The sequence below is a fragment of the Ochotona princeps genome, chromosome 32 (assembly GCF_030435755.1).
Source record: "Ochotona princeps isolate mOchPri1 chromosome 32, mOchPri1.hap1, whole genome shotgun sequence".
Classification (NCBI taxonomy): Eukaryota; Metazoa; Chordata; class Mammalia; order Lagomorpha; family Ochotonidae; genus Ochotona; species Ochotona princeps.
Genome location: NC_080863.1, coordinates 12182467 through 12202583, shown reverse-complemented (window position 1 = coordinate 12202583; position 20117 = coordinate 12182467). Strand labels below are relative to the sequence as shown.

The 20117-nt window shown below is 39.0% G+C and overlaps 1 protein-coding gene across 3 annotated transcripts in view; it reads left to right on the top strand.

Annotated features, from left to right (window-relative positions):
* The window catches only part of CACNA2D1 (calcium voltage-gated channel auxiliary subunit alpha2delta 1), a 378401-nt gene extending 363027 nt beyond the window's left edge, over positions 1–15374 (top strand). For all 3 annotated transcript variants that reach the window (XM_058657498.1, XM_058657497.1, XM_058657496.1), the window contains 13 exons: positions 324–386; positions 1005–1108; positions 2362–2448; positions 3523–3590; positions 4050–4088; positions 5241–5312; positions 5639–5791; positions 5885–5937; positions 7919–7974; positions 8787–8916; positions 11370–11479; positions 11819–11901; positions 15078–15374. In XM_058657498.1, coding sequence (XP_058513481.1) covers positions 324–386; positions 1005–1108; positions 2362–2448; positions 3523–3590; positions 4050–4088; positions 5241–5312; positions 5639–5791; positions 5885–5937; positions 7919–7974; positions 8787–8916; positions 11370–11479; positions 11819–11901; positions 15078–15194 — 1135 coding nt within the window. In that variant the 3' untranslated portion in view covers positions 15195–15374. The remainder of the gene's footprint in view (positions 1–323; positions 387–1004; positions 1109–2361; positions 2449–3522; positions 3591–4049; positions 4089–5240; positions 5313–5638; positions 5792–5884; positions 5938–7918; positions 7975–8786; positions 8917–11369; positions 11480–11818; positions 11902–15077) is intronic.
* Positions 15375–20117: the final 4743 nt, after the last annotated feature.

Genomic DNA, 20117 nt, shown 5'->3' with positions numbered 1-20117 from the left:
GGAAGCGGTGCGTAAAACTGCCCACTGATTTTCCCCTTACACTTTCACTACAGCAAGTGAAAGTACTCTTCATGACTTGCCCCTGGCACCTGCTTCTTCCCATACAGCTTTACCTATTTCCTGCGAGGCTTTCAGTCAGCATTAAGGACTTACTTCACAGATCTGCCAGTAGCGTTACATCTGTGGTCCTATTTCTTTTGGCTTGCTCTAGTTCCGGAATTTGATTTCTCTTTGTATCGGAAATATTTAATATCTTAAGATAAATAACAAAATCCTCCCCACCCCACCCCCTTTTATTTTTTTTCTTTTCTCGTGTGTTCCAGCAAGGGAGTGAAGGCACGGTTTGTTGTGACCGACGGTGGGATCACCCGAGTTTATCCCAAAGAGTAAGTTCAAATGAAATCTGTAGAAAGAAATACGTTAGACAAGATTATGCCAGGAATCTCCATGAGTGTAGACGGAAATGATTCTTCGGAGAAATCGGTCTTTGTTAGTAGAACTCAATGACGTCATTGTTCTCAGCGATTTACTATATCGACAACTCCTTCCGGATATGTATTTCCTTAATATTTTTCAATGATATTGATACTCACAGATATTTAAGAGGGAGTTTTCTCCCTTACAGACGCAAGCTAAACTAAACGAACAGAACGATTTTGGCAGTGGCAATATCTGTATGGCTTATAATCATTTCCGGTATCTTTTGATGTATCTTAACTCTTACAAAAGTCTGGATTGTAAACAACAGAGTCAAACCAGAGAAGATCAGCTATTTGTTCTCATGAAGCTGCAGCATCAACCTGAATCTGTGTTTTCTGATGCTTGATATTTTTCTCATGTACTGCTTAGCGATGAAGTTATCAGTTGTGGTGTCAATTACCGCTGGCTTCCCGAAATAGACGTGAAATATACACACCATAGCGCTAGAGTTCCTTGTGTCCCCAAAGAAAAGTAGGTCATTGGGTTAATGAAAGAATGCAAGTGATGGGCCGTTTCCTCTCCAGGGCCGGGGAAAACTGGCAGGAGAACCCAGAGACGTACGAGGACAGCTTTTATAAAAGGAGTCTTGATAATGATAACTACGTATTCACGGCTCCCTACTTTAACAGTACGTATGCTTTTTAGAATTCAGCTTTCTCAATGTCTTTTTTTTTTTCAAAAGTAAATTACTACAGCATCCTGCTCTCTCCTAAATGAATGTATTTTCTGTTAACTGACCAGAAAAAAAAATTTCCTAAAACACAAGAAACAAAAATACAGAAGTTGACCAGGTTACACTAATACAGTGCAACCATTTGCCTAATAGCATAGAGATGTTTTTATTGGGGGGGGGGTTGTTTTTAAGACTTCTTTTTACTGGAAAGGCAGATATACAGAGAGGAGGAGAGGCAGAGAGGAAGATCTTCCATCCGTTGATTCATTCCCCAAGTGGCCGCAATGGCCAGAGCTGAGTCGATCCAAAGCCAGGAGCCAGGAGGTCCCTCCAGGTCTCCCACGTGGGTGCAGGGTCCCAAGGCTTTGGGTCCCAAGCAGGGAGCCGGATGGGAAGGGGAGCTGCTGGGATTAGAACTGGTGCCCATATGGAATCTGGGGCATTTAAGGCGAGGACTTTAGCCTCTAAGCTCTCGCACCGGGCCCAAGATGATCTTTCCAACAAGCATGCGTAGTAAATTAAAACGTGTAGATCAGCCTTCATTTCACAACTAAGAAAAATATATTGAAGAATGTTTAAATGAATAAAGTAGAATAACTGATTCTGTTCTTCTCAAGAGTGATTACATCAGGAAATATTTATAAATTATTACATATTTGGAAACTTTCCCCGAAATATTCTGAATTTCTTAGCATCTCTGACACAGATCTTATTTTCTTCCATTTTTGTAAATGGGGAAGTTCAAGAGAATTTCAGAGCTTCTTTGAGGAATACTTATAAAAACCTAAAGCGTCTGAGAGGAAGCATCCTGGTCACTTCTGCCACCAACATACCCAGGATGTTGGATGATGGGGTGAAGCCAAGGTTTTGTGTGCATGCGTTCGATTGCAAAAGAAGTGACGTCAGACTACGTAACGAGTGTCCCCCAACTGGCCAGGTTGGGAAAGAAAGAAGAAACACTGTGCCTCTGTAATCTATTGATGTAAATTTAGTACTGCTGTTCTGTTTATCTAGCTAGGTCTTCCCTCGTTTCCTTCCTTCCTTCCTTTCTTCCTTCCTTCCCTCCCTCCCTGCCTCCCTCCTTCCCTCTCCACCTCCTCCCTCCCTTTGCCTTCTCTTCTTCCCCCCGTCTCTCTTCCCCTTCCCTCCCCTCCCCTGCCTTTTCCTTTTCTTTCTTCTCTCCTCCCTCTCTCTTTTCTCTTTTTCAGAAAGTGGACCTGGGGCCTATGAGTCTGGCATTATGGTAAGCAAAGCTGTAGAAATATACATCCAAGGCAAACTTCTTAAACCTGCAGGTAAGCAGACGTATCTCACACACACAGAAACACTGGAAAAATTCAGGATGACCTGACGGTTACATGATAATCTCACATCAGCTGGATACCATCAGTCACCAAAAAAAAAAAAAAAAAAGGTGTAGGCAAAGCAGTAAATTGAAAAAAAAAAGATATAATTCATTGATATCAAGTTGGAGATAAAATCAAATTGATGCTATCATATACACATATAGATTTTTTTTGGAAGAACTATTTCTATAAATCGGTTAGAAGCATTCATGGAATCAGTTTAACAGATTTCAAAGATTCAATTTAAAACGTAGGATTGATCCAGGAATCTGGATCTGAAATACAGAACAAAGTTACAGGGCCAAGGTCACACACATCTGTAACAATTTAAACATCCAAGGTTCAACTTCCATCATTGAAGGAGAAGATACTACATGGCACATATATCCAGTAGACACCCGTCAGAGAAACCCAACAAAAAATCCAAAGAAAAAAAAACTTTTTGGTAAAAAAAAAAAAAATCAATAAATGGATAAATAAATAAATCAAGCCAATAAAATAAGTAAGGATTGGAAGTGGACTGGAGTGACTACAGTAAAATGAAAGCTTGTGGGTTTTTTTTTTTAATTTTATGATTTAATGTTGCTTAAAGTTTTGGGGGGAGGTGGAGGAAAGCATACATTATGGAGACCAAATGGATGATGTGGAGAAATTATGTTCTCTCTCCTGAGGCCAATTGTATTCCATCAGTGACACTAATGTTGGAATTTACCAGAGCTTCTTAAAATAGGCCACTTGAATGAAGTCCTATTTTTGACATTACTACCATTATTATGGTTGTGGTTTTAGCTAACACTGGTTGCTGGCTGGAATGGAGCTAATGTATAAATCATTTATTACTGGTGATATAATACTTTAATAGCGATTAGTGTTATTCCTAAGAACACTAATAAGCACCCCGAGAAAACCCAATACAAAGATATCGAATCCAACATTTATTTGCTGTTGTGTTAATTTTCATAAACTGCCATATAGCAAAGATAGTATTATACTTACGTGCTTAAATTCAAATTCATTTTGCAGTTGTTGGAATTAAAATTGACGTAAATTCCTGGATAGAAAATTTCACCAAAACTTCAATCAGGGATCCGGTAAGATAATCTTTTAAACATTTCTTAGGCTACCTCGATTCTGAAAATTAAATCAGAAAGCTAAAGGTACTGTTCTAATACAGGAAAAAAAAATGAATTTTTAGTTGCCTTTAATTAGGACAATGATGAATTTGCATTTTGGATGGCGTTTGGTAACTCTTTTTTCTATTACTTAGAATTTTGGTTTTGCTTTTTGTTAATTTATATTTTCTAATGTTAATGACAAAATTATTTCCTGATGGAGTAGACTGCTATTAAATCTTTTTTTTTCCTTTTTTTATTTATTATTTTTAATTCATTAATTACATTGTATTATGTGAGACTGCTATTAAGTCTTACTTCTATGTTGAGTGAATTACTCCAGTATTTCTACATATAATCACTGTATGAACTACTCCTGTATAAGATAGTTAAAATCAGACATTCTAAATTTTGAGATAATTTTATTTCCTTTTTCAGTGTGCTGGTCCAGTTTGTGACTGCAAAAGAAACAGTGATGTAAGAATATTATTATAAATTTCTTTTCTTGTATTACTCTGCATAGAATATCATGATAAAAAGATAAAAGAAATTTGAACTAAATTCTAAAAAACTATAGGAATGTGAATTAATTTACATAAGTGAATTTGAACTCACATGATTTCAATATCTAATTTTAAGTGCTTCTACTTTTAAAAGTAGTTTTATATTTTTGCCTGCAGAATTCGAACCACCTAATCAGACTTTTTTTTTTTTTTACTTTATTTTTATTTAAAAGGCAGATTTATAGAGAAGGAGAACCAGATAAAGCAAAATCTTTTATCACCTGGTTGATCCCTCGAATGGCTGCAGTGGTCAGGGATGAGTTGTTCCGAGGCCAGGAGCTTGGGGCTTCTTCCAGATCACCCACATGGCTGCAGGGTCCCAAGGCTTTGGGCGATCCTCCACTGTTTTCCCAGAGTCTAAGTAGGGAGCTGGATGGGAAGTGGAGCAGCCAGTATAGGAACTGTCATCCAGTTGGGCTGGATATTGACACTGGAATTATCTGAATACATGTGACTTCTGGGGAAATTCACACAAACTGGAATTCAGTGATTGGTTTATATTGCTGCAGAAATTTTTGAGATCTATGTATGATTTTTTTTTTTTTACAATATCCACTTTCTGTGAAGTTCTTGGGGATTCCCGTTAGGTACAGATTTAAAACTTTTGCACACTGCACCAAATTTCTTTTTGGCTGCTTTCTTTCTGGGAACAATTTGAACTATCTGCGTGTGGGGAGCTGGTATGGGGGCACAGCAGGCCAGATGGGTCCTGGCTACTCCATTTCTGACTCAGCTCTCTGCTTATGGCCTGAGAGAGCAACATGGGGTGACTCAGGTCCGTGGATCCCTGCGCCTGTGTGGGAAACCCAGAGAGGGGTCCTGGTTTCTAGTACCGAATTGGCCCAACTCTCACCACTTAGGGAGTCAACCAGCAGATGGAGGCCCTCTCTCCTCTCTATTAAATCTGCCTTTCAATTCAAAACAAACAAATCCTCTTTAAAAGTGCCCTCATATGCTCAAAAGAAGATAGAGTTAAGTGATTTTGGTTGTAAGCATATAAGGGCAGACATCTGACAACGCTACCTCCCAAATCGAATGTATTTATGGTTAACTTCTCTGTTGATAGGTAATGGATTGCGTGATTCTAGATGATGGTGGGTTTTTGTTGATGGCCAATCATGATGATTATACTAACCAGGTATGGACCTGTGGTGAGAGATATGTTGTTTTCAAATTGTGCTCTCTGAACATTGTGACAAAACTTCTTCAGATATTGTTGAAATTAACCAAGGTTGAAAATATTGATTCTGCAAATAAAATATCACGCAGAGTTATTGAACTGAAAGTGTCTGATCTCATTTTAGTTCTTTCATAGTGACGCGTGTAGATTGATTATCTTTTTTTTTTAACTCCCATGTTGTTTTAGTTTATAGCTCATTTATATTTCTTTTTACTGCATTGGTTCGGGTCACTTACATTCGGTTTAAATACAACACTTGATTTTATGATTCTTGTCTCTATCAGATTGGAAGATTCTTTGGCGAGATTGATCCGAGCTTGATGAGACACCTGGTTAATATTTCAGTTTATGCCTTTAACAAATCCTACGATTACCAGTCAGTGTGTGAGCCTGGGGCGGCACCCAAGCAAGGAGCCGGGCACCGTTCTGCTCATGTGGTCAGTATAGTACTTCCGTCCAATCAATTCCCCTCAAAGGGGGCGTTCCTCGAGTGCAACTGAGTGTAATGTCACCATTCTTATGTGTTGTAGCCGTCAATTTCAGACATACTGCAGATCGGATGGTGGGCAACTGCCGCTGCCTGGTGAGTCGGAAGTGTATGGGTAGTGAGAGAGTAGTATATCATATTGTAATCGTAAGGGGTTTTGGTGAACATGTGGGTTTTGTGATGTATGAATTGTTATAAGCATTTCTGTATTTATCATTTCTCATGGCAAGCACAAGTCATATCCACACTGTTTCTTACACGCTCATTCTGATACTCTTCTTTTCATATGAAAACGGTATTATTCTCCCAAAAATGTTTGCTCTCCTTAAAAGTTTCTTTTCTCCGTGCCCGTGTAGAAGCTTTTTCTTTGTATCATATTCAAGTCCTTCCGTTTTAAGCTTAATGATCCAAAAAAATTAGCGCTGATTTCTTTAACGTCTGAACTAGTTGTAGACATTGATCAAATGCATGCTATGTTTTCTGCCACTTGACAAATAAACGCAACGGCTGGCATGGTTTGGGAGGGATTTATTTTACTAGAAAGGATCCTGTCCTGTCTTTCCACTATTTCACAATCTCTTTGTCCCTTACCTACACCTACGCCCTGCCACATGTGAAAGTAAGACATTGAATCTGTGGTTGAGACACTATGCGAAGTTGGAAGGTCACTCTTCTCATTGAGGTCTTCTCCTCAGCTCAATACTCTCCTTCTCTCCTGTCTTCTTTCTCCTTTCTGTTCCTTCATCCACTGTATTTTCCCCAATCCTATCCCGCAAAGGTTAAACAAGGTTAAACTATAGCATTCATTTTAAATTGAGGACCTTGTGGATGGAATTAAGTGATTCCGTCATTTTACTAACTTGGCAATGTTTTCTATTAGCAAATCTATTTTCTTCCAACAGTGGCTTTCTGGTTCAAGAGTGATTGTGTGTGTGTGTGTGTGTGGTGTGTATTTGTGTGTTTAAATGAGTTTTCCAAAACTCATAGTAATCGTGAAATCCTTCGTGGTCTTTATCTTATCTATACCCGAAATCACCATTTGCCCCCTGCTCTTCTTTTTGTTTTATTTTCTGTAAGATTTATTTGCTTTTATGTGAAAGGCCGACTAACAGGGAGAAGGAGAGACAGGAAGATCTTCATCTGCCCTTCCCCCTCAAATGGCCACAACGGCCCGAGCTGAGCCCCTCTGCAGCCAGGAGCCTTGTCTGAGTCTCCCCTACAAGGTGCAGGTCTCAAGGACTTGGGCCATCCTGCTTTGCCTTCCCAGGCCACAAGCAGGGAGCTGGATGGGAAGTGGGGCGGCTGGGACACGAACCAGCAGCCACATGGGATGCTGTTGCTTGAAGGGAGAGGTTTAGCCAATGAGCCATCGTGGTGACCTCTTCCTCCTCTTTGTTTTTTGGAATGGATTTCGTTCCCAGTGATTCTTTGTTTAATAGAATCTGTATGTAATTTGTTTACTGGAACCTGTATTTAATAGAACTAACATGTAGCTCAGTTTATCATTTACTCTAAAAATGAACTACAATCCTTTCTATGTAAAGTAAGTCATTTCATGAGTGTCACATCACATCTTTACAAATAAATTCTGCCTGAGAAAGCAGAGAGCAATTGACAAGCCCAAGGGGAGTTGCTGCATTTTCCCATGTCAGAATTTTCAAAAATAAAATAAAAATTTTGAATGTAAGACCTACACACTGAAATATGAACAGTCTTCCTCCTGGAGTTACCAATTCCATATAACAATACGTATTAAGATTCACCATATTATAAGTGATTCATACATGTCTGAGATATATATATATATATATATATACACACACACACATATGTGTATCCATCGACCCATCCTGAGCATTTCTTCATGACTTCTTTGACAAATTCAAAAAAGACAATTGCAATATTTTGTACCATTGAAGAAAAACATTGGTTGCTAAATTGGTGATTACTTTTTCCAAAAAATGCAAAGGAGATATATATTCACCCGTATGTGCGTTGTTGAAATTACTCATGCTTTGACTATATGTATAAGGGAAAATGCATACTCGTTTATCGATTATTAATTGTTAAAATTCAGGTCTATTCTTCAGCAATTTCTTCTGAGTTTGACGTTTCCACGGCTCCTTGACGCAGGTATGTGAAAATTCAGCTATTATTGTTAAAATTAGCAAAAGATTTTTTTTTTTATGATCTGCTGGCAATCTCCAAGAGGGGTGTGTGTGTGTGTGTGTGTGTGTGTGTGTGTGTGTGTGTGAGAGAGAGAGAGAGAGAGAGAGAGAGGGAATGATCTAGATCAAGTTCATCCATCACTTTTGTAAGGTGAAATTTTTTGTAAAACTTTTTCTAATGTTAGAGAAACTTTTCTGGGTCACGTGGCCCTTATTGTGAAGCTGTTATGCAGATGAGTTCATTTATGCTAATCTGTTTATGGGGGTGCCTATTATGGGGGTCCTGTTGTATCCAAGACAAGGTGTTTGTCTTCTGCTTTTGATTTCCTCTGGGAAAATGAGGCTCTCAGGGTCAGACGACAGTGCCCCCTGGTGACTGTGGTCCTTGTCCGGCCAATGGGGCTCTTGGGGCCAGACGACAGTGCCCCCCCCACCCCCCGTGACTGTGGTCCTTGCCTGGCCAATGGGGCTCTCGGGGCCAGACGACAGTGCCCCCTGGTGACTGTGGTCCTTGTCCGGCCAATGGGGCTCTTGGGGCCAGACGACAGTGCCCCCCCCGTGACTGTGGTCCTTGCCTGGCCAATGGGGCTCTCAGGGGGCCAGACGACAGTCCCCCCCCCCCCCGTTGACTATGGTCCTTGCCTGGCCAATGGGGCTCTCGGGGGCCAGACAACAGTCCCCCCCATGTTGACTGTGGTCCTTGCCTGGCCAATGGGGCTCTTGGGGCCAGACGACAGTGCCCCCTGGTGACTGTGGTCCTTGCCTGGCTCCCCACAGTGGAGATGGAAGATGAAGACTTCTCTGCCTCCCTGTCGAAGCAGAGCTGCATCACTGAGCAGACCCAGTACTTCTTCGACAACGACAGTAAATCCTTCAGTGGAGTATTGGACTGTGGAAACTGTTCCAGGTGAGGAGCATCTGTGTTTCTGGAATAATCTTGTTCATTACAGCTCTGAATCCACTTTTCTCGTTGTTTAAGATAGAAGGGAGATTGTCACTAGAGTTCGCGATGAATGGCTGCTTTAAGTGGAAAATGTGTTTGATGTGCTAACAAGCTCTTGGGGATGAATCTTCAGTTGGTCTGCAGGCTTTTAAAAGTAAAAATAAGTTTTCAAATTAATTTTGACTTAAGTTACCCCTTTCATTATAATAATAACAAGTACGTGGTCAATCTTTTTAGACTGAGCCTAAAGAATTTTTACTTTAACTTTTTTGTCTGAAAGAACTTACAGTTCAAAATTTCTAATATGACATTATAGAATATTTTAATATATTTATAATTAGACTGATAATTCCAACTCTAATATGATTTTGAAACATGATGTCACTAAACAGGTTTTCGCAATACGGTGGATTTCTTGTTTGTTTTACCTCTAATTTAATGTGATATTAATAATTTAATATTATCTTTGATTCAAAACTGAAGCAACTGGGAGGAAGTATCATTTCTTAAGGTCATCATTTCTGTTTGTCAGAATCTATGACATAGTTTTACAAAGTTGAAAGATACCGGCCATGTATCCATTGAATCTATTTGATTTGTATTATCACGGTAATACGAGAATCGTGTTGCAAGTATCAAGTATTTGAGAACCAAACTTACGGATAAGTTGCTTGAAAAAAACAGAAGTTTGAAGAGACAGTAGATAATTTATTTGCTCATCATGGCCAGAAGAGAAAAAGAAGATGAAGGAAAGGATAACCCCCGTATCGGGTCCATGAGAATCAAGCTGTAAGGCACAGCTTAGAACACACACCGGAAGGGCCATTTGTTACAAAGACCAGGACAGCTCAGTGCAGAAGAAATGTTAATAGAGCAAAGTGTCGACGTGAAGATGTAAAGTAATTCTGGGACTGTGAAAGTGCTGGGGTTTGTTTGTAGAGGATTCAGAAACGGCCTCAATAACAGTTTAAAAGAAGCAATTAACAAACTAAAGTGAACATTGAAATACACATGGTATATTAAAATAAATCTTATTGGAAATATAGATTTTACAGAGAGAAGGAGAGGGAGAGAAAGATCTTCCAGCCACTGGCTCAAATCCCAAGAGGCAGCAATGGCCAGGACTGAGCCAATCCTAAACCAGGAGCCAGGAACCTCTTCCTGGTCTCCCACGCATTCAGGGTACCAAGACCTTAGACCATTCTGCACTGCTTTGCCAGGCCACAGCAGGTAGCTAGATGGGAAGTGGAGCAGCCGGGACTTGAACCAGTGCACGTATGGGGGTGCTGGTGTTTGCCAGTAGAGGATTTAGCCAACTGAGCCATTTCACTGGGCCCAAATAGTCAGTATTTTATCATGTAGATTTAACAAACCTCTATGTCAAAGAAGGAAGTAGAATGTTAAAAATAATAGAAAGAGGGGGTGTCAAGCATGAATTCAGGACAAAACAGATGATTTTGTGTAGAGATTAGCTTATCAGGGTATGGGTTACAGGAAATGAAATTGTATCTTAGTGACTGCATCCAAGTGTCCGTGTCCTCTGGCTTTTCAGTAACTGAAATTTACCAATAGCAAGGTGTCCTTCGATAACCAAGTTCAGTTGTAGGATACGATCAGCAAGACCTGGAGTTCAATCATGGTTTTTCCTTTTATCTGCAAATGTTTGTGTCCCACATTCACTGAGAAAAATGATCCACTTCTTTCAAGAAAAAAAAAAAATGAAGCCATGAAGAAGTTACCTTTTTAGTGATTTTTTTTCTTATGTTGGTTAAAAGAAGGAGCAAGTTTGTGGTTTGAACAGATGGGATAGGCAGTACTTGAAGCTTGTGATGGTTTCCACATTTGTGTTGTGTAGGGCAGTAGTTATCAGCTAAATGGGTGACTTAAACTCCAATCAGATGAGTTCAAATTAAAATTTTGATCCTCATCTTCATTTGGTTTAACTTATTGGCCAGAACAGAAAAGTGATTGAACAACAATTGGGCACGATATCTAGGCATTTTCTGGCATGTGTGTTTTCTCCTTATAAAGTACATAAATCTTGGTACATTTTTAGCAAAAAATACAGCAATTTAGCCATGCAAAATGAAATTTTTTTTCCCTAAAAATATCAATTGTTACTGTTGGCTATGCAGTGCAAAACTAGCCTTTGGAAAACCAAGCTCACACGGAAGATGTCCTCTGTTGTAAATTTTTTTCGTGTTCGGTTGAAAGAGAAAATATAGGCAGACCAATACAGAAAGACATGTCAATTTCTCTTCTCAAAATACACTTGCTGTTGAGCTGTTTGCAAGGGCGATACGCTCTGTATTTCAGTAGGTCTCTCTCCCATCTCTCGTCTTGATATGCCAAAGTTCTTGGAAGATTCCCAAAGGAGAGCCTTCATTCTCTGTGATATCTTAATGTTTGTTTTGCAGAATATTTCATGTAGAAAAACTCATGAACACCAACCTGATATTCATAATGGTTGAGGGCAAGCGGACATGTCCCTGCGACACTCGCCTACTCATCCAAGCAGAACAGACGTGTATCCTTTGCCTTAGAAATGCTGGGAACAGACCTCTTGAAGCGATGCAGGCTCAACCCTGACGTGTGATTTGTGCTCATAAAGGGAAATGTATTAGAGTGTGTGGTTACTGCCCCCGGTGGCAAAATGGACCCCTCATCCAAATTTGGTTTGAATGTGAAGAGCCGTAATGAGGATAGTTCATTCTGTTCCTAGTTCCTGCTGTTCCTAACTGCTTGGTTTGTGGAGTTGAATGAACATAATGGCCTGGTTATCATTTTGAGAAATGAGTCCAACGTCGTGTTTCTTTCCAATCCTGTGAGAACTGAATCACTTGCTGTTCCTTAACAAGTCTCTTAGCTGATGGGCCGGACCCTTGTGACATGGTCAAGCAACCCAGATACCGCAAAGGGCCAGATGTCTGCTTTGACAATAATGTCCTGGTAAGGTGACACTAACATGGCATTAAAAGGCTACAGATTGAGCATCTTTAGGCACAAGGATTTGAGGCGATAAATGGCAGTTTTAGCTCAAACGTCATGTCCTCGTTGTAGTTTTCTTCGTTATCATAATGTGTCTATCATAATGGTAGACAGTTTTTTTTTCCTCGTTTCGGTAGTTTTCGTGGTGAGTGTAAACTTAGCAATTGCTTCCATCCATTTCCATACATTTCCGTGGAAATGTACTTTCAAGCAGAGTTCCTGTCAATTTGCAAATAATTAATATCTACTAGCTTAAAGACTTCAGTAAAATCACAGCTCACAATGAATGTTACTTATGACAGGAGTGTTGTCTACCTTCATTTATATGCCAGTCCTCAATTCTCAAATTTACTTTTATGAATTTGTATTAGTTACTTTCTTTTTCTTTTTCTATTGTCTGAAATGTGGCAAGGTCTTTTATACAGTTAATTTGATTAAAGATTGGAAAACATTCATTGCATGTTATCAAACAGCGCATCATCTACCGAATGGTTTTTAGGAAAACATGTCAGAACACAAACTGAATAATATACATTCTCAGGGCATTGTTTAGAATATGTTTAGCTGCTCAGCTATGTATAACGACACTTCTCTCATTAATGGTAAGCTATTTTCAGTTATACCTTTTGCAGTTAGATAATATACATTAAAACAGGAGTAAACAAGAAATAAAGTCAACAGGGACTTATTAGGTCCAACATTGAGAAGTTCCAGTTACCTCTGAGGACAAAGAAAGAAAAAGATTTGGCTGAGTCACCCATGTGCAACCATTGAAGTTCCGAACAATTTTACATCGCAGTGTGTGTGGTGGTACAGCCTCTGTGGTAGTTTTGTGTGTCTGTGCTGTGTTGTATTCTTATAGCAGTGGAGTGTGTTAGGAGCTTATCTGCAATGGTGGCTATAAGTCTATTCTGCTTGGAGGCTCACAGTGACCACTAACTGCCAGAAAACTGCACGGAATCCTATCTTGTATGTCTCTTGTTGTATATCCCTTCTCTCATATTTGCTATTCTGCCCGTTATTAATAGGATCCCCTTAAATGCACAACAAGTCATGCCTGTACCATGACATCAGCTGCTCTCTCCATTTTACTGCGAGTTTTCATGTGCTGTGGATGGTCCGTCGCTTTCTTTACATTTTTCTTTGTTTTTCTTTTTGCCTTGGAATTGTATGAAATAACCCACATCTCCTAAATCCACAATAGTCAATGTCCCGAAACTAGGTGGTTCAACTCGCAGGGCTGTTGTGGCTTCGTGGCTGGCTGCTTTCAAACAATGTGCAAGCTTCTAACCCTAAGCAAAACACATCAGTTGCCCCTTGATTTCTCTGTAGATGTTTGCATATACGATTGAATCCAAATGGAAACCAAGAAAGTTGCATGTTTCTTTATGTTTTACCCCATGCCAACTTTCAGAGCTAGACATTTCAGTTGGATTTCAGAAATGCTCACCTAGAATTAGAAAACATTTACCAAATATTGAATTTTACTGAGTACTGTGTAAGTGCCTTGTTCTGAATAAGATCTTCCAAGTTTTCTTCTATAAATTGTGTTTAAATAACTTGTAAGGTTTTACTCTTCACATATTGATATTCTAAGTGTTGTGTTTTGGTACAAGCATTTCTAAGTTCATTTTATTTAATGCTGCTATTATTTACCCAAACTGTTGTCATTTGAACCTGGTTATCTTCCCTGAAAGAACATGATCCGAGCAAGCCAAAGGCCCTGAGGAAACAGAAGCTCTGACCCATTGCTGAGACATCCTGACTTACCCGGAGTACAGGGAGTGGCAGGAAAAGGGAAAGGAATAAGAGGATGGGGATGGACCTGCAGCCAGGCCCCAGGCCACAGAGGGCGCTGTGCTTCAGATGCGGTTCTGAGCATGCGGAAAGATGCGAGCAAGCATCCAATAGGTTTTCTAATTTTAAGGAGACTGGATGTGGAGCTGTAAAGAGACAGGAGTGAAGCAATGAGACAGAACAGGGAGGTTTCACATGTGCAGGCAAGAAACGATGCTGGTGTCTCAAAGCTGAGAGAGCAGTGGTAGGTTTCGGCGTGTTTTTTGAAGGCAGAGCTAAGAAGAAATGCTGAGGCTAGTTGAAAGAGAGAGAGAGAGAAAAGAAAAGAAAGAAAAGAAAAGATGAAGAGAGGGTGGGAGGGAGGGAGGGAGGGAGGGAGGAAGGAAGGAAGGAAGGAAGGAAGGAAGGAAGGAAAAAGGAAAAATTAATTACAGATAATTTTATAGTCTCTGGCTGGACCTGTTCCTTCGGAAGTATCATTTACTGCTATTCAGAAACAATAGCATTTTAGTGCAGGTGGATAACTCCCTGGGCTGTCCAAGGGAAGAGGTAGTGATCTGAACATCAGAAACAAATTTGGAGCTAAAGCTGTAAACGTACGCAATTTCAAGCCAGTGAATGAAATTTAAAGCTACGGCGCTAGATAAGGTGCCTTCTATAAAAAAGGAAAGAGGCAAGAGAGAGCATGCACAAACCCTGGAAGAGTCTAACATACAGAGGACATTAAGCGCCCAAGCCAAGGGTCCAATGTGGTAGCCTAGTGGATAAGGTCCTTGCCTTGAACATGCTGGGATCCCACATGGGCGCCAGTTCTAATCCCAGTGGCCCCACTTCCCATTCAGCTCCCTGCTTGTGGGCTGGGAAAGCAGTCGAGGGTCGTTTTATTGTTTATGGTTCTATGATTCTAGAGAGATCAAGATCGAGACGCTGTAAATCCACCATGGAGTTCCAAACTTATGCTTCTCACATATCCTTTGGGAAACCATCGCTCTTGGGAGTAAGAAACATAGCATTAACTTTCATTTTATTTCTTACATCTCAAAAATATATAGGGATTTTTTTGTTACCGTTATATTGAGATTATATTGATTATCATATTGAGAATTGGTATGCTCTTATCATTGAAAATGGCATTTATCATCGAAGAGTTTGTTTCCATAATCATCAGAATCCACAACTAAGCATTGAAAGCGTTTGTCCGGTCCTGCTGGGGACAGTAGTATTTATTCAGATTTTAAGGAAAGTAGTTTTAAAAGGTAAGTTCAGAAGTGGGGGAAAAAAAATGAGCTATCCTGGAAAATAGCCTACTGATGGCTGTTCACTGTTTTTCATTCCGCTAGGAGGATTATACCGACTGTGGGGGTGTCTCCGGGCTGAACCCCTCCCTCTGGTCTATCCTCGGAATCCAGTTTGGGCTCCTATGGCTGCTGTCCGGCAGTAGACACTGGCTGTTGTGACCTTCTGAAACCAAATCTATGTCATTAAACTCCAGACCCTGCCACAACATGACTCCTCAGTGCATTCAAATAGGGTCAACTCTTGAATCACACCATTAGCTGGGCCTCTACCATGGCTTGGCTCTAAGGCGTAGACTCATCAGACACCCACTGGCTGCATGTCAGGGTGTTCCGTGCTCAAATTTGTGTGAATGCTGCATCATCTATGTATAACATCAAAGCAAAATTCTCTGCGTGCTCTCTTGGAAAAAACCTGAGAGTTTATTGTTGCGTTGTTGGTAACATGTGTGAAAGGGCTCCCCAGACAACTGCTGATAAATCATGATTTTGACCTAGAATTTTGACTTGCTACATTTCTTCCAAAAAAAAAAAAAAAAATCTCTGGGTAAAAAAAAAAAATCTTTGCTTCTTCTGTGAAAAGATAATTCCTGTTTTGAGTAGTTACCGAGTATATATAACGATACACTATAAAGAGCTAATCAGCATTGGACTTTGGAGATGTGAATAATGGCTAATTTTGTACCAAAAAAAAAAAAAAAGCCGTGAATAAAATGCCTTATCAAGAATGGCTTCTCTGCCAAGAATGAAAACACGGTTGATAACCAGTTCAGTTTTGGTGGAGTGCTGGATCGATGTTTGAAAGAACAAATAAAACATTGTCCAACTACAGGTGCTTGAGGGTGACATTTGGACACGTGCTGTCTTTTCTCCTGCGTGTTACAGCCCTTAAATGCTTTGATGTCATGTCCCGTTCTGCTCACGGTACAGTTAGGTAGTGCTAATCAGATATTTAAAGATGCTGTAAGAAGCTTATTGGGGGGGAGGGGGAAGCGACTTTTCTTGTGATCCATGAACTTGGGTCGCCAAGGATATTTGCATGCTGCTGCTGCTGCTGCTCTAACTTTTCAGTTTGTTCTTTTCTTCCCGTAGAGTGTAGTCTTTTGAAAAGTGAACTGAGTGATGTGAAGACTCTGAACCTTTAGTGTAAATGCACCTAGGTCACCTTTTCAAACGTCGTTAAACTACTCTGAATATACTGTGCAGTATGAAATGCTGAATGATTGGGATAGGTCCGATGGTGAAATGTGAATTCATGGATTTTCTACAGATTCGCGCTTTTTGCCTGAGAACCTATATACAGATATTTTAAGTACATAAATCAGATTTGACACATTTATTTTTTGAAAACTACATATACGGTCTCAATGCAGATTCATGCTGGGTTTCCTCTTTGTTCGTTTCGGTAGTAGCTTGTGCAATCCAGAAAGCGTTCCTGCTTGTGTCCCTCCACTTTAAACGCTGTCATCGTTTGGCCAGAATTTCCATTCAATCGGATGTGGGTTTTGCAGTAACCTGAACAAATAGGAAACCTTGAATTTGTATGTATGCACATGAACACTTCATTGTGAATAATAAAAAATTGTTTTATACAGCCTCGTAGGTGAAAGTGGTTAGGGTTGTAAATCAGATATTTCATTATAGATCGATACGAGAGCAGAGTATTATTTGTGCTTTTAAAAAATTATTTTCAGGAGCAAACAGTATTTGAAGAAGGAGTAAAAACAATGAATGCGTAAACCTAGGGAGAGAGAGTGATTTTATTGAAGGCTAAAAGTAAGCAGATATTTTTATGATAAAATGCATTTTCTTCCATTCTTCAAACATGCCAAAAATAATTGGTGTGTGTATATATGCTGGAAATTTTCTTATATATTATTTTTTAAGTCAAGTTCGTAACATCCAGCATGCTTTAACTTACTCCACACATCAACGGTAGAGCTAATTCTTTATTGTAGCTTAAAAGATACATTTGTTTTTGTTTATAGCTTTCTGTACATTTGTAATTCCCTTCCACCACCAATATGCCCTAGGCACCATTTGTGTAAATTTTCTTATTTAAGATTTTCTTATTTAAATGGGGATGGGGTGGGAGAATGAAACCACTTTGCCAATGATTGTTCTAAGATTTGACATCAGTGACATTTCTAACGCGTTGTTGACATTTTGTAGTTTCATTCATAACTGGTATCAACATTTTAGAATACACCAAGGCGATACGGAAGATACAGAACTTCTCACTATATTGACAATATGTTTAAATTACATTATTTGTTAATTAAATATTTAAAACTTAACTGTAACTTTTGCTAGACTATTTTAAATCATGAAAGTGTGGAGAAGGGGATATCAAACTTTCAAAATGATAGTTTCTGTATATAAATGACACACATCAAAAAAATTGAATTGCTTCCAGCATACAACAGACTACCTTAAAATTATGTTTAAAGTCTATTAAATATATTTTTGTGGCTAATGTCAGTTCTAGAGTATGTTTTTATCAGCTGCATCATTGTTGTATTAATCATAGATAAACTCGACATCTCTTGACAGGGCCCTATATCGATTTTTGTTGCCATTAAAATATATTTACATGCATGGGATTTGCTATAAACCTCTATTTTTTTTGTTTGTTTTATGATGAGGTCATGTCCCATGACAGCCTTGTATGTAGAAATAAATCGGGTAACAACATGCTCTCTGCCTAAAACTTTTTCTCATGACCGATACGAAGTCTTCTTGCTTTCAGAATACTTTCAATTTTGAAAAGACGGTAATATTCATCCCACCAAGTTGCTATATTAAATGTACTACTGTTTTTCTGTGAGCTCTGTTGGTAACTTAAATTGTAGCCAGGTTTTAATATTGACTCCCAAAGACAGACAGTACAAGAGACCAGTAAAGCAAATCAAGCTATTTTCACTTATATAATTTTCGCTATGTTTATGTAGCTTCATGTTGTTTGTTACCAAAACAGAGTCAAAAATCAGTCCTGCATTGATATTCAGTAAACAGGAAGGAATTTCACATTAATAGCTTCCTTAGATCTTTAGTTGAACAACCAGCGTTACTGCCAAACACCAGTCGTGGTCCATATTTGTAACCGATTTTTAACATGACATAGTTAGCAAGTTTGATCGAAGAGATTTTTAGGTCCTGGGTCTATGAGATTTTAGTATGATCTTTTTTCATGTTTGTAATGCTTGAGACATTCTTGCTTAACTTGGAAAACAAAACAAAACAGTGTTGCTGCCATTTGTAAGTTTTCCTATAATATTCCTTTATTAACTTTAAAACTGGCCTTATGGGGTTCAAATAGGCAGTACCCCTTTTAAGTGACCTTTGCAATCCAAGTGTTACTTGCTTATTTGATGCTCTCTTGTATGTCACATCTCATTTAAATCTTTGTCTTGTCTCCACCAAAGCTTAAATTCCACGTCTTAATTTCCAACTCTTAAGCTGTTTCATTCATCGCGTTAGTTGATATTAAACTGTCTAAAAGTGTAAAGTCTGATGTAGTGCGACAAAGTGGATGTTGTAAATTTTTTTGATGTAGAATAGAAAGATTATTTCCCTTACTCAAATTTCAAAATTTTTTTTCTTACCTGGAATTTGTTCCTCATAGCAGAATGTTCCTCTTGTTATTACTCAGTGTATCTTTCTGTAAAGAGCAGATCAATAAATGGAAATTCAAGAATTTTTTCAAGACAAGAGAACTCCTGCCAATGGTTTCATCTGTTAGTCTCCAGTTCCTAATAATTATCTCAAAGCAACTCCACTGGGACGAATGGGATATTGACCTGTAGAAATGCCAGCTGAGTTTGCGGTGTGACTCGGCAAAGCTGTCTTCTTTGTTGTGTTGTAGATTTCTGAATCATGCTTTACAAATCACTTATTGAAATGCTCTTTGTGCATTGAACACAAGGCCAAGTGGCTTTTGTGAACAATAGTTCTTTTTTCCCCCTTTCTTATGTTCTCTTGACACTTTTTGTGGAAATTCGCCAGCCTGATAAAAACATTTTGTAAAAATTTGTATGATACTGTTATAAAAATATTTATAATCCCGGAAAATGTTGTGTTAAATCTTGTGCATAAACAGTATATTCAGAATAAAAGTTTATCATTTAAAGTCACCACACGGTTTGGAAGTTTGGTTTTTGTTTGATTTTGTTGTGTTGTGTTTGCTTTTGTTAATAGCAATATGAGAGCGACAGAAGGTTCAGTCATAAATATTTTCTATAAAAGCAGGTCTTCCAGGGCAAAGAATTCTGCTTTGTGGAGATAAAACTTGGGAATACAGAAGTGTTTTTGCTTTGCAAGCGTTGACTCACAACTCTCACTTGCACCTGCCCAGTGGCTTACACGTGCCTTTGGAAATCTGCATCACACTTCGAACTCACTTTGTAAGAAACATTTCCTAGGCATATACAATGTTTACACGTGTCATTACAGACCATTGGAAAATACCACGTTCCTCCCAAAAGTTCATTGGAAATGGATTTAGAAGTTTATTTGGATGCAAAGAAAAAAATGAAATCCACACATACTTTTTCATTAAAACAGGTCTTTCATGAATTTTTAAGATCTCTGATACCCATGAATTTCACACACACAAAAATGCAACAAAATACTTTGCTTACTTTTGAGTTCCATTTTCCTGGAGGCTTTTTGAAGGATCTTTGTAGCTTGGAAAAAAAAAAAAAAAAAAACAAGTAAGAATATCTGAAATCTGCAAATCTTACACATCTAATGTTTGCCTGTTTTCTCCTATTTTATAGCAGACAATGAGACAATAAGGTCTAATACGTTTCAAAAATAAATCTGTTAGGTTCCATCCTCGCTGGAAGCCTGTTTGTCTTGGAGTTCCTCGGGGAGGGAGCAGAAATACCTAGATGTGAATGGAGTTGCACCAGTGACCATGACTAGAAGCTGGGCCCCCATGTGTGATCAAGGCATTTTAGCAGGAAAACCCCTACTTAAAACTGTAAGGTGGATACCATTTGTATTTTTGAACATCTGGCTTCGTTCCTGGACCAATTCATCTCAGTCAATCCCGAGAGACCCTCATTTCCCCTATCAATCATC